This window comes from Cervus elaphus, chromosome 5, assembly GCF_910594005.1.
Source record: "Cervus elaphus chromosome 5, mCerEla1.1, whole genome shotgun sequence".
Classification (NCBI taxonomy): domain Eukaryota; kingdom Metazoa; phylum Chordata; class Mammalia; order Artiodactyla; family Cervidae; genus Cervus; species Cervus elaphus.
This window is the reverse complement of record NC_057819.1, coordinates 112,553,679-112,568,046: the sequence shown is the minus strand read 5'-3', so window position 1 is coordinate 112,568,046 and position 14,368 is coordinate 112,553,679. Positions and strand designations below refer to the sequence as shown.

Sequence of the window (14,368 nt, the reverse complement as noted above, 5' to 3'; positions counted from 1 at the left end):
GATAATCATAGGAACAGGCATTGGTTTAATATCCCGAAATGATTTCCTTGCCAAATGGGTAGATGACGGAATGCTGTGATTTTAGCAACACATTTTTCAGCAATGAAAAAAATCGGTGTATTTTCTCTGTACCATAATAAAAAAACATACAAGAAGCGTAAGCTAACTGTTCACCTAAAGGAGTACACAATAATATACACCCGAGGAACGTCACTATCATAGCACAGGACTCTGTCCCGTGCAATGCTTTTACAAATAATATGGTCAAGGCTACTGATGCTTATCAAATTTATAGACATTATGAAACTAGACGGTATTATGAATGCCTTCAGAGATAGTCAGGATCCAAACAGAGCTCAACTGGTTAAACAAGTGGTGAAATGTGACAGCTTGTAAATACAGGTCCAAAAAACCAACTGCTTGGGCTCAAAATGAAGGATATATGATTTTAAAAGTGTTAAAAAAAAAAAAACCTAGAGGATCCTATCAATCACAAAGTAAATTGATATAGTAAGACTGCCAAATTTAGTGTCTAAATAAGTAAAGTGATAGTCTGCCACTTTGCGTTTCAGTTGTTTGGTCTGCATTCAATTTTTAAATGGCCATGAGCAAATTGTTCACTCATTCAGAGAACTGAAACATTCAAGATTCTTTTGAGGAACAATTGTTAAGAGCTCTGAATGTGAACCAAGAAGATTGGGACTGCCACAGCAAGGTATTTGAGGGACTATGAGGAAAGGAGGAATTGATTTTTTTTTTTTTTTTTGGTCACCTTGGAAAGCAAAGCAAGAACCAGTGGGCTCAAGTTACAAGAAGTTAGATTTTGTCAACGAGGAAGAATTCTCTTAACATTTAGGAAAAACTGGACAGGAGAAAACAAAAGTGTCGGAGAAGCTGGATTTCATTTGTCTGGAATGTTGTCAGAGGGAAATCATGTACTTGGGTCAGACTACATGACCTATAAGGTCCTTCCAACTGAGGTTTTATTAATTTAGACACCAGGCAGCAGGCATCCTATCATCTCTTATTTTTTTTTAATTGCCCGTTATCTGTAAGGAAGAACCCAGGACAAATAGAGATGGAACATACATTGTGTTCATACACAAATGGAAGTTAGTATCTCATATAAAAAGTTAGTATCTCATATAAAAGGGAAAATGGTGTTTTTCTATTTTGTGAAAGTGGATTTCTTTTTCTAGTCCTTTAAAATATCCAAGCAAAATTGTTTAATGCTTCCCAATAAATGTAATAAATTGAAGCAGAAGTTCAAAAATTAACAGCCACAATAGTTTATTTACAATTGAACTCTTTATAAGATATTTACAAGACAACCAATTTTACACATCAGAAATGGTATCAAAAGTATGAATTACAACACAGACAACAATATGAAATGGGCATAAAACAAAGCTGAAGTGGACAGACAAGCAATTTCTCTTTTTAATTTATTAACACTAGCTTAAACTTTGTTAAAGAAAGAAACAAAGAACTATGTTTTAGGAGAACGGCAGGGCCTTCACTTGAAGATTGAATTTCACAGTGTTGTATCCCATGTAGGGAAAAAATAAGACTAATTTCCCCCCACACTCTGACACACTGTCTTTTTGCTCTTGGAACTTTGCTCATCTACTCTCCAACCTCCTTCTCAACAAAACTTCAACATATCCAAATCAAAGGAGAAGTAATCTAGAAGAGGGGGCAATAAAATAAAAAGATACTAGGTGGAGGGAAAACCAAGGAAATAGAATCCACATAAATCTGGCCAAATAGCACCTCATGGATTCCTCTTAGTCTAACTTGAGTTCAGAATCTGGGAAGTCCCTTGGGTAGGAACAAACAAAGGTGAAATCTGCTAACCCATATCCAAAGGAACCCAACAAATGCTGAAAATTAAGAAACTGAGAGGAATCAAGGAATAAAATAAAGAGACACTGACTGGTCTTTTTTCTTCTTGGGCACATTTTAAAGGAACATAACATAGGTCAGAGTAGGAAAGCCAAACAGTTTGCCATATTAAAATGATGGAGAACAAAGAAAATCTGGCCTAGTTTTTCTAGAAATCTCCTTCCTGTCCTTAAGGTGTGAGATGAGAGCCCCTAGTGGAATAAGTCCTATTTCTCTCTACATTCTTGCTGCAAAGAAGTTCACAGCAGGTTCCCTTGTGGAGAGCCCACTCTCCTAAGCAGATGGAGTTACAAATGAAAACCCATAGCCACACACACACACAAAGGAGAAATAAGAGCAGCAAGATCATCCAAGAATACTACATGTGCTGCCCGAGTAATTCCTTTAAAAGTCAAACTCAGGGAGCACAGACCAACATCTCACGAAAAGCTTTAGCAGTGGGAGGCCCCTGAGGAACTTTTTTCTTCCCTTCCCACAATGGTATCCCATTCTCTCATGCTCCACTGATGGGCCGGCCACACACCCTACATACCTTGGCTTCTCCTCTAAAAGTGCTAATAATCTGGGGACATATTCTCTTCAAGGATAAAAGCCCCTACCTTCTAGGAGATTAGACCCCTACTTGTTTTCATACAATAGTCCTGAAGACTAAAGAAAGGCAATTCCTATATATTTAAGACCAGAGGTCTTGGCTCTATTTTCCTTCCAGATAGTTACAGGGATCTTACACTGAGACCAAAGTGGCCTGGAGTGCTGTCCTGAAATTTTTTAACAAAATGGGGGAGGTGAGGGTTGGGAGGGGGGAACCAAGATGGTACACATACAAATCTATTTTTACAAAATGAACTGGAGAAGCTCATTAGGTACATCTGTTTGTTTCAAGATGTAGACATTTGCCAGCCAGAGGAAGCCCATATTTCCACATACATCCCCACCCTCCCTAAATCTCTAACCCACCACCAAGAGCTCAGCTAAAAGGATAAAACCCAACTAAGGAATACTCAAGAGGTGATGTGACACAAAGACATCTGTACAGGATCTGGCATGCCATTCCCAAACACCAACTGCTTTTGTTTAGAGCCATAACTGGCCCCAAACTAACCATCTTCAGTCTCTCTTCAGAAGATTATATTCTTGAGGGGTGGGGAAAGAAATTCAGTTGCCCATTAACTTAAGAAAATAATCACAGCCAAACATCCCTTCCCACATGGCTGTATCACAGAACAGTTTTAAGAAAACAACTGTGTTTTTAGATATTTATCAACCAACTCTCCATTATCTTTTCTACCCTGTGAAGATGACTTGCTTCATCACGTCACTTGTTATTCCTCATCTGGTCCTTAAGCTCCTGGTGAAATTTTGTTTTGTTTTAGGGTAAAAACCACTATACTCATACTATAAGGAAGGGTATACGGGGCGAGAAGAGTGCCATGCAGGCACAACTCTAAAGGCAGGGGTTGCTTCATCTTCCACAAGTCTAATGAAGAGAGCCCTTTTACCCCTTTTACATAGGCAAATGTAAAGAAGCAGACCCCTGAAGCTTCCAAGTCTGCCATCCTATAGATTTAAGTTGAGAACTCATTTCCCCAAAAAGGGAAAAGAAATCCCAATCACCCTCCACAATTCACAAGTAGCCCAATGAAGGAGTTTTTGTGAAATCAGAGTGATGAAAACAAAACCAAGATCAGGGGAGTATGGAAGGGCATTTTCAGCGAATGGTAACATACATAAGGACATAGGTCACACATACAGGTCTCTGCCACTCTCTGGGAATGGCATGCTACAACTATCTGAAGACAGAAGGTTCTTGCCAGCATAGCTATTTCCTACACGTCCGATGAGGTGTTTGCTTCTTCTGGATCTCCAACCTGCATCGGCTACGCTCATCCAACCAGGGCAGCTCAAAATTCCTGGCAAAAAAAGAACAAGGAAATCAACCTGCAAGACTAGAAGAAATTCAGTATGGACATGAGACTAAGTCAAAGAGAGACAGTATACCCTTCACTACTCATAGCCCTGACTCCCAAGTCCCAAGTTTGGAGTGTCTTTCTTGCCTCAAAGTCAGAGCAACGGTGTGCTATTAAAGTGACTGAAAATCTATTTCTAAATCAAAAAGCAATCCTCCTAATTCCTGGCTTGGGAATCTTGTCATTGTAAAAGCTAGTGGCCCAGGTAGCCTCACTTCTGTCAAAGAGCCATGGCCGTCCCTAAGCCAACTATTCCACCTTATATTGAAGCTTTCATGAAGTCTGAAAGGGAAGTGAAGTGCACACCACCTGAGAAGAGGGAAAAAACTTTATACTTACTGTGGAGTTAGTTTTGGTAATGGTCGTCCGAATGCTACAACAGGCAAGAAGGGGGTAATCATCAAACTTTCAACTATGGAAGAAAGCCAGATGGGACCTTGTTAGTGACATAGATGGAAAATATCTAGCAACTATACCTCTTTCAAAATACCACATTCATTCAGAGCAAGTTGTATCCTGGAGCCTTGTACCCTTTTTCTTCTCTGAGAAACTTACTCTCTTAGATAAACAAAACTTACCATCATCTGGCTCAGGGAAAAATGAGGTAACCTCGGGCTCAGATTCCTGAATTCCTTTCTTTTTATACATTCTGAGCTGCAGTCGCTGTAAAATTCTTTGTTCCCTGATCCTCTGAATATCCCATCTGGGAAAAACAAACCAGACAAAGAAAACAAACAAACCCAATATTACTGCAAACCTGCTCTATAAAGGCAACTCATATAATCCAGATGCTAGGGAGATCCTGGCTGAGACTTCTAGATGAGGGGATGGGGGGCGGGGAAGTAGGGGGTAAAGAGAACTGTCTGCTTGATTAAGGAAGAGCTGTTTAGGTCTAGCAGTCTGGATCATGTGTTAGTGTTCCCCACAAGAAAAAGAGGCCAAACATCTTTAACTATAACAATAACCACTTCAAAACTGTGATACTCAACTAGGAAAGTCAGTAATTTAAAAGTATTAAGAGCTACTGGGCTCCCCTCAGCATGGATGAGAGACATCACAGTCCTATAGGCTCAACAGTTCCCACAGTGAACATCTCTAGCCTCACCTTTTCCTTCTCTTCTCATCCAGCTCCAGTTTTGCATGCCTCTTCGAAAACACACTGTCATCCAGGTTCTGTGTAAAGAATAGCAGCTGATAAGCTATTTATCACTGTGTGACATGTATACTCATTTCCAGCTTCCAGGAATAAAAATTCTTTCACCTTCAGGTCCCACCTAAGTCTGTGAGTTCTATGGGTATCATGGGAAACTCCTGGTAACAAAAATCAACAAAACACATACTCCTATCCCCACTCCTACCCTTGTAGAATCTCCATATTTCAAAATCATTTCTATAACTTTCCAAAGTGAAAGTCACATAAAATTGAAACAACCTTTCAGACTGCCACAAACCCTCCCTACCACTATACTTTTACAAGGGTATGAGTTTAAAGAAAGTATCAAATTTTCAAAAGGCAACTGAGTTTGGAATATGTAATTCTGTTTCTGAGTGGTACATGCCTAACTTTTCTACTTAGCATGAAACCTAGCTCTGTTTTGAATATTCACTAGCTACTTATTTTTTAATAAATCACTTAGCCATTTTAAATCTCAGTTTTTTCATCTATACAACAAAGGAGTTGGACTTGATAATCTCTCAAGTTACCTTCTGGCTTCAGAATTCTATTTAACCCATCCACACAGTTATGACATATTCAAGTTATACCCCATTTCTATCTCTCTCTCACTCCCTTCTACTGACAGGTCTTGGGTACCTACCTCCAAAAGGTCTGAAGGATTTGGGTCCCTTAGAGGCTCTACTGAGTGGTCCCTCCAAGAAGGAACTGGAAAGAAAAAAAAAAAGAAAAAGAAAGGGAGGAGGGGTGGAACCACCCTTAAATCCAAGGTCACACAACCTACTATTCACTAGGACAAGAAGCCTCTCCCCAGATAAGACAAAGTTACCAAGTGATAGGAATCCATTCTATGGCCTCACCTGAAGCCATATTCAGTGTCCTTGCTATGGTATTGAAAGAACCTAAAATGCCATTGTAGTCTGCCAAACACAGGATCACAAAAAACCCTAAACCAATACCTGACAATTCATATAATGGATGCTATTGCAGTTCCTGAAAAACAACTGAAATTTGTAGTCATTTTGAAGTCTACAGTATAATCACATACCAAGGAATCTCACTCTCCCCCATCCAACTGATGGGGGATGCAACTCCCAACCATCCACCATCCCACCAGCCCCCACCCCAGGCCCAGTCAATATAATTCCTATTCTACTCACCAGCCAAGACTGAAGTTTCTCCTGCAACACTTGATGGCATCAGACACCCTAAATAATGCAGGAAAGAAGAATCATCTCAGTGTAAAAAGAAAAAAAGCCCATACCCAAAATGGAGGAAAGGATCATCACTGATGTTCTCACTAGGAAGCCATTTTGTTTTTTTTTGAGTTGCTCTTTTGAGAATTTCTCTCTGGGGGAGGGGAAGAGGGAACAACAGACAAAAGAAAAGAAAATAAGCCCACCACTTTTTTTTTTTTTACACTGAGACGACTTCTTTTCTTCATTATTTAGGGTGGTTTCCCTGCAACAGTTGATGGCCAAGGATATCAAACCTTAAACTCAGAACATGGCAGGTGAGTAAAAGTTGACCCTATTTTTCAAATAAAAGATCAGTGTTCTCAAAACTTACACATGTAGTCTTCTTAAACAGCTCCCTCCTCCCTCCAAACAAACTACCTTGCTGGTCCAGCCTGAACAACATGCACAAAGACTTTGGCTTCCTTAGAACAAGCCATTGAGACTTCCTCTTGAAATAGGGGCGTCCAGAATAAGGATTCACACATTTATTCACAACTCAGGCTCCTCAAAGGACTGGGATCCCCCCAATCAGACTCTTTCTGTACTGCTAGACCCACAATATCAGAGGTGTTTGGAATTTTCTGTACTACGGCAGAAAGGGTTTTCAAAAACAGCCAGTCACACAGAACAGCTCCGGACCAAGCCATTTCTCAATCCCGGATGGGAAATTGCTTCACGGTTTCTCTTGTTACACAGCATTGCCATGGCAGCAAGAAGGTTAACCATTAAGGATGAACCTGTTCAACTGACTGAACCAACAAAAAACCCGAACCTAGATCAGGGTCCTGGTCTATCTATGTACTCAAATGTAAGGCCTAATGAATTTTAGATAATGAAGAAGAGTAATCTATCTTCCCCACTTAATTTTGTCACCAGAACAGCCAAACAAAAGCCTGGAGAATGCTCTTGTCTTATTGGAATGGATTCCCATACCCAGCCCTACGAGGGCAAGACACATCAGTAGAAACTCAGGACCGTGACTCTATCCAAGAAGGCTTCCCCACCATCACCCCGGAGCACCCACAGTGACTGTCATAGACTAACATTACACGATCGAAGGCACATTCCAGTTACTGGTTGATGTAGGAGATAGGGGAGCATCTCTGTACGGAAGCCATGAAGAACAAAAAGGGAATGAAGATCAAGGTCCCATACCCCACACCCATCCCAAGCAGCTCAGATATCCCAAGATAGTCCTTATTGTTTGAAAAATAGTTTGTAGACCATTTTATTTAAATATATGAACAACCAATGGGCTACTGCAATCCAAGTAAACTCTTCACATTTAGAACCTTTGTGAAGTATAGTGAGATATAGTAAGACTGTTGGTCTTTGGCAGATTCCTCCTGCCCCCCAGACCGGGACACAGAGATACAGATAAATGTTTATATAGTTAAAGAGCGGAGGCCCAGGTGAAATTCCCCACCCCAAGCTGGCTCCCCAACCCAAAAATTACCATTGGCCCCTGAGAACACCCAAAGACCACCCTCCCAGGTTTCACACAGTATCAATTGCAGGAACAGTCGTGCATGGCAAAGTATAAGTTCTATGCATTTCACAGCACAGAAAACCCTTCTTTCAGAGGGCATGCAAGTTGCCGGAGATTACACCCCCAAGTCTGGTGCTCTTGTGATGAGCAACTTACTGGCAAACACATCTCCCAGTGTTGTAAGCAGGCAAATACATTGAGCACATTTTGCTGTAATTCCATCTATTTGCAATGCCTGCACAGTGTCTGTCTCTGGCTGTTAACTTACTCATTCTTGACAGAACTCTGCTTTATTGATTGCACTTTTTTAAAAATGCCAAAGGCATTTTCACACTTGTTAGCTTGACCGCCACCACTAGGGTATAAGAGCAAGTGTTCTCTATGCCTTACTTGCTACAGTCTCCTCCTTCTTTGGAGAGGATTCCCGTAATGGTAACGGTGATGGGGGAGGCTGGTGCCAACGACACAAATACATTTCTGTGGTGGAAAGGTACGGCAAATCTTCTATCTCACTTGAGAAGGCTTTCTCCTTGGGATGGGTGCTGGGTCCCTTCTGGGGAGTTGAGAGTCTTGGCGGGGTGTCCACTGAAGACCGGGGCTTTTCTGGAGTTTCTTGGCTCCTCAATTCACGTTTACAAACAGTTTCAGATAAGGAACCACAGGGTTCCTCTTTAACAGGAGAGTGCTTAGGAGTTTTTGTTTTGACTTTTGAAAATTCAGGAGCCAGCTTTTTAACAGGAATCTTTCTTTCTGTACTTCCAAATGGGGATTTCCTATTAGATAGGGAAGAAAACATTATAGAATTTTATTGACCCTTGGATAAAATCTGATTTGATTACATTTTCAGGCAAGAGAACTAGCTTGCTCCAAAATGACCAGTATTCAAGTATCTAAATATCTGGGTTCACTTGGCTGTCATGAGCAGGAACAGCCTCATGCTTAACAATATGTATAATAAGCCCTTAGTAAACGTTTGTTGAACAAGTGAGTTTCCATGCTTAAGAACCTCTACTACTATTCTACTGATTATTAAATCTAAAAAGGTTCCTATTTTATTCAAGATCCTTTCACTAACATCAGATGCCTCTACTCTGTGGTCTATTTCATTCCTGCCAACCAGACGCCAGTCTTATCCCACCCGCCTATTCCTATACCATGTTAATTACAATCATTTTTTCTTGCTATCTTCTGATTTTCTTTCTCCCACCAGTCTACACACACACAAACGCACACTTCTAGAATGTCATCTCCTTTCCTTTTTACCAACCTAAGTTCTATACTTTTTCAAGATCCATTTCCTCCTTAAACTTTCACTATCCTTAAAGCACAATAATTAATCTCTGAATAGTCTGTATCACTGTTGTCCATCTGCATATTTTATTGCAGTTTAATTTTGAGTTTTCAAAATTTATGCTATCCTTATAGCTAGACTAATCTTTTCGAGTCCAAGGGCAGTTAGAGCTTACTTTTTTTTTTTTAGAGCTTACATTTTTAACATCTACCAGTGCCTTAAGGCAATGAAGGAATTTAACACTTCCTAACTTGAAGTGAAGGGCTATAGTTTTAAGAAATTCAGCTGTCACATTTGCTGCCCATTCTCTTTATGATGTATACTGCATTCTGTAATTACTACTGTGACCAAAATGTTCCTAACAGACTTTTATAGCCCACACAAGGATGTTTCAGTTTCTCAGTACAGAAGACCTCGTGATTCAAGATACAGTTGTATTAAAACTAATTCATGAGTCCTCATCCCTTACTCTCAGTCACTGCAAACAAGTGACCTCAAGTCCAGACAGTGTAACAAAGTTATCAGCACACCTTTTGTGTCCCTTTCCACTCCGCCCACAGGAGAAAGGCTTGGGAGGCAGAGTCTGGGTTGTCTCAGAAAGCTCCGGTTGGCACTCCAGTTTAATTTTCTCCGATAGCTCCGTTTCCTCTCTTTCTTCAGTTTCATAGCCCTGAAACAGCTTGTGCCTTTCTTTCTCGTTATCCTTCTTTACCAGCTGCATCCGCCTTTCCATACGTTCAATCCGAGCAAGGAGCTAAAAAAGACAGTGGCAAAATGCAGACTTATAAAACAGAAAAATTAAACACAGGTACTTATCCCCAGTCTGGAATCAGTCTGGTCTTCTGTCTCTTTCCATGAACCACAGCAATTTAACTTATTTTTAACAGGCAGACATAATCTGAATAGATTTTCTTAATCACAATAGAGAAGACAAGGTGCACTGGTTAATTTTAGGAGCTAACGTAGCTGGGGAGGGACATGGGGGAATTTGTAGTTCATTCTTCTGGGGAAAAAAAAAAAAAAAAAGATCCTCTTCACTGGGAGAGGCCACAACATGCCTTTTAAATGGCACGGTCTCTGCTACTGCTAACATGTGGCTCCAAGTCAGTTTGGGAGTTTCCAGAATTAACCTTAATGTTCTTTTAGGAGGCCCTGAAGTTCTCCAAACACCATCATCTCTACTTCCACTCAAAAACGCTACACACGAGGGCAAAGTCCAGACAGTACATTGAGACAGAATTAAAAGCTCACACAATCACAGTGCCACTAGGAATTGCAATGTTATTTGAAAGGGGGTACGGTGGGGTGGGGAGATGCCACCTAAACTGTGAACACTCAATTTGGAAGACTTATAAAAAGAACCAGTACCCATAAGTCCCATCAATCATCAAATATGCATACTGCTTTGCATTTGAGATAACAGAAAAACTTGTACCTATTTATTTAAATATTGAAAAGTCTTTTGATTCTAATAATTAAAGGGAGGACCACATGATCAAACACAAAATGGAAGTCTATTATCATTGAAAATTTCACATTAAAATGTTCTGAGAAAAGATGCCAACTGTGTTACTTATACTCTATAACAAGTTTATTTGGGTTAGACAGTGATATTAATGTTGACTTCATTACATCCACTTAGCTGCACAGATTTCATGAGAGGCCAAATAACAACTGGAATAAGAGAAACAAGCTTAAGCAACACTAAGACTGCAATACACAAGAGAGGCAGTGAATGCCAAGTTCAGACTGACACTCTATCCTTAACTCACCCCACTTTTCCTGCCTAGGAAAATCTGCAAAAGGGCTATTACCTCAGGAACTGAGCAGAAACCACAATCAGCAGAGAGCCCCCTGTCAGCCACACTCTCATTTCATCTCCTTCTGTTTTGATTCAGAGCCTTAACATTACTTAAACACATTTGTTTGTGGATGACACTTCCTTGATTTCTTCTCCTTCACTGGTCGTCCTCTTCCCGACTTCGCCCCCCCCCCCAAGTCAGGACATGATGTGTTGTAATTACAGTACCATCACACCCCTAGACTGCAGTACAGTAGCTGAGCAGTGCCACCTCCATATTGAGTAACTTCCACAAATCAACACCACGAAATATTTTAATGAGACCGGCCCCAGCTCCCATTCCACCTTGCAGAATGCATTCTCTAATAAAACAGTTGCTGCCTGAAGAGATTCATTTGGAAAGCAAACAAAATGAATAGCCCTCTGCTCCCTTGCTCAGCCCTTGGCGCACACAACGCCAGAGAGAGAGAGGGAGGGAGAGAGAGGAGAGAGAGACAGAGACTGCTGCAGCCTGAACACAACAATTGTAGAAACCATGTTTATTTTTAGGCAGCTGTAAGGTATGCTAGCACTATAATATCCCACCACCACAGCTTTCCTGATATCTGGAGTATGTTTTAACACATCAGGTGCCCTTAACTACTGCTTCAAGGGTAATAAAATAAAATAAAACAAGCCTATATAGTCATGCTCCTCAGAAGTACAAAGAAATAATAAATGACTTCCCTACACCTTAAGATTCTAATATAGGGGAAAAAATTTTGGTCTACTTAATACATTTAATAAGCTTAATTTCCCCTGATGCCTTTAAAAGCCTTCCAGTTTCTAAACACTATGCTTATCATACAAGGGAGCTGGTCAGTAGGTCATGTTTTATAACTCAGATTCCTATTAAAACAAAAAAACTGTCTGAAATCAAAGGTGATGATTCTCCTAATATCATTTTTAAAAGCTAAAACAGGATTCCACTGTGAGTCACCTCAACCCTTCTGCCAATGAAAAGGCCTACTACTCTATCTAGATAAAGATGCTACAGCAGTGCTTAGAGCAACAGCTGCTATGGCCCTCTCCTCCAGAATGCATTTCTAACGCAAAGCTCTTTAATTTAACCCCTTCCATAAAGCAACCACATATGCATCCCACCTTTTCATTTTCCAACCCCTCACAAATCAGGTCTTTTCCCACTCAACGTCTTTCCCACAAGTCTGGGGCTGTCATTTTAAATTAACCCTTTGGCACCTGAAACCTCCCCTCCCCCTCCCCCTGGGAGGTTGCCCTTTAACCCTTCCCTCTAACCCAACGTGTCTGTGAGCCTGGCTCCCAAGGACCCAGCAACTGAGAAGACTCCTTTGCTGGTGGCCGACCTCCTTACCCCTAACTCAGGGATACCTTAACCTCCTACAGCCCCCTTCCCCCGAGCATGCGCATAACTCGCTCCTCGTCCCGAACGCAGATTAACCCTTCCCGTACCGTGTCTCTCTCTGACTTCAGCTCCTCGATCTCCTTTTCCTTGGCCTGCAGCTGCTGCTGCTGCTGTTCGATGAGGTCCAATTGCAGCAGAAGGATCTGTTTGAGGCAGGCGGCCTGACTGGAAGCTCCAGAGCCGCCGCCACCCCCGAGAGGGCTCTTCCTCATACTCTTCCATCGGCCCTCGCTGGCCGCCAGGGTCCCGGCGGCGGCGGTGGGCGCGAGGGGTGGCGGCCCGGGCAGAGGTAGTGGTGGGGGTCCCGCCGGGTCCGAGGCGGTGGCAGCTGGGGGAGCCGCCCCACCCTTGTCCCCAGCCCAGGGCGTAGGCTCTTTGGCCGCCGCCACGAGAGAGCCCGTCTGAATGGGCAGCACCGCCTGATACTTGGGTCGGGGACTGCAGCCGGCTCCCGCTGCCGCTGGCTCCCCCCCAATGCCAGCTTGTTTGGTGGCCGGGGGTGGACAGGGCAAGGGCACCGAGCCGCCCCAGCTCTCTTCCTGCTGCCCGGGGGCCGCCCCGGCCGGGAGTAACAAGCCCCGGCCCTTGCCGCCGCAGCCGGCGGGTGAGGGCGCGGGGCTCCCGCCCTGGGAGGAGGCCAGTGGGGGCCCCGGCTCCTTGAGCTTACGGTGCCGGGGGAGGAAGTGGGCTTCGGCCGCCCCAGGTTCGTCCTCGGGCCCGCCCAGCGCCGCAGCCCGCTCGTAGTCCAGTCGCTGCTCAGGGTTGCCGCCGGCAGGGGCCGCGGCCGCCTTGAACACTGCGGATCTCATGGTCATAGTGGTCCGGAGCAGCGTCGGGGACCGAGACGAAAGAGGGGGTGGGGAAGGGGTGAGGTGCGGGGGGTCGAGGACGGAGGAGGGGGAGGGGAGTTTGGCGGGCTCGCCTCAGCAGCGCGGCAGCAGGCCTCGGCTAGCGCGGCTCCTCCGGGGCCCGGGCGCCATCCCGCCGGCGTGCGGAGAAGTGGAGGCCGCGGCTGAGGCCCGCCGCCGGCCCATGGGGGCCTCGCCGCCGCCTCTGCTGCCGCCGCCGCCGCCTTCGCCTCAGAGGCAGAAGCTCGCACCCAGCCGCCCCCGAGCTCATCCCCGGAGCTCGCTTCGGCCCCCCCTGGCCCGGCCGGGCCCGCCTCGTCTCCCCACCCCACACCCCCCTTCCCCGCCCCGGCCCCCCGCCCCGGAGCTCGCCTCAGCCGCCCCGAGCCTCCATTTTCCCCCCCCTCCTCCTCAGGAGGGGGTGGGAGGGATGGGTACGCCCAAAGCCCTCCTACTACGGGAGAGAGTCTGTCGCCTCACCCGGGGGTCTCCGGACTCGGGGTCCCCCTCCCCCACAGTCACCCCCGACGCCTCAGCGTTTCCCTTTAAAAAAACGGAGCCGCTCGGAGCCGCCACAGCCGCAGCTGCCGCCGCCGACCGGAGGGCGCATGCGCCGGGAGAGAAGCGGGCGGGAGTGAACCGGGAGCCGAGAGGAGGGAGGCGGGCCGCGCTATTGTGAAAGGGGCCGCTGTCGCCTGGAGGAGGGCGGGCAGGGGGCCGCGGGGGCCCCCGGCGCGGGGGGCCGGCGAGGGGAGGCCGGGGATAAGGGGCGAGGACCGAGGAACCCGCGGAGCGGCGGGGTGAAGGTGGGCTGCCGGAGGAGGGGCGAGCCGGGGGAGGGTCCGGAGGAGGGAAGAAAGGGCGAGGGCGGCGACGGGCTGCAGGCGAATGCTGAGGCTCCCGGAGAGAGAGAAGCGCGAGAGAATGGAGTTGCGAGGAAGGAAGGGGGCTTCGGGAGGCAGATACACCCTCCGTGGAAGTGTATCGAGCGCTCCATGTACCCGGCCTGCGCTGGGCGAACCCTTTCCCGGGCACGTTGGCAACAGGCCTGGCTCTCACCGGAGGGGCCCCACGGCCCCGCGCGCCGCCTGGACCAGAGTTAGGATGCAGGCTCCTGTTTGAGCCTGTGGGTGTTTCCTGGGCGTAGAATTCTAACCCCTCCACCCCTGCGCTCCCCAGCAACCCCACACTGGTATGGGAGAGAATGAAGTTCTTTGTCTCTAAGGGACCCA

General features: G+C 45.3%; 1 protein-coding gene across 3 annotated transcripts; it reads right to left on the bottom strand.

The window, feature by feature from the left end:
- Positions 1–1,273: 1,273 nt before the first annotated feature.
- Positions 1,274–13,798, bottom strand: MSL1 (MSL complex subunit 1). Of its 3 annotated transcripts, XM_043904466.1 has the most exons (10): positions 12,956–13,076; positions 12,336–12,431; positions 9,595–9,818; positions 8,164–8,546; positions 6,207–6,254; positions 5,690–5,754; positions 4,978–5,045; positions 4,451–4,575; positions 4,212–4,284; positions 1,274–3,815 (listed from the first exon to the last, which is right to left on the bottom strand). In XM_043904466.1, the coding sequence occupies exons 3-10, from the start codon at positions 9,795–9,797 to the stop codon at positions 3,725–3,727; spliced, it is 1,056 nt and encodes a 351-aa protein (XP_043760401.1). In that variant the 5' UTR covers positions 9,798–9,818; positions 12,336–12,431; positions 12,956–13,076; the 3' UTR covers positions 1,274–3,724. The 3 variants fall into 3 exon arrangements, with proteins under 3 accessions (XP_043760401.1, XP_043760399.1, XP_043760400.1); XM_043904464.1 differs by having other exon boundaries at positions 12,336–13,798; XM_043904465.1 differs by lacking the exon at positions 6,207–6,254 and having other exon boundaries at positions 12,336–13,798.
- Between the last annotated feature and the right edge of the window lie 570 nt (positions 13,799–14,368).

Coding starts and splice junctions, on each gene's coding strand:
- MSL1 (XM_043904464.1), bottom strand. CDS start 13,103: ATGACCATGAGATCCGCAGTGTTCAAGGCGGCCGCGGCCCCTGCCGGC. Junction 8,547..9,594: donor AGTGGAAAGGGACACAAAAG/GTGTGCTGATAA, acceptor CCTATCTAATAG/GAAATCCCCATTTGGAAGTA. Junction 4,576..4,977: donor GATGAGAAGAGAAGGAAAAG/GTGAGGCTAGAG, acceptor TGTTTTTCCCAG/ATGGGATATTCAGAGGATCA.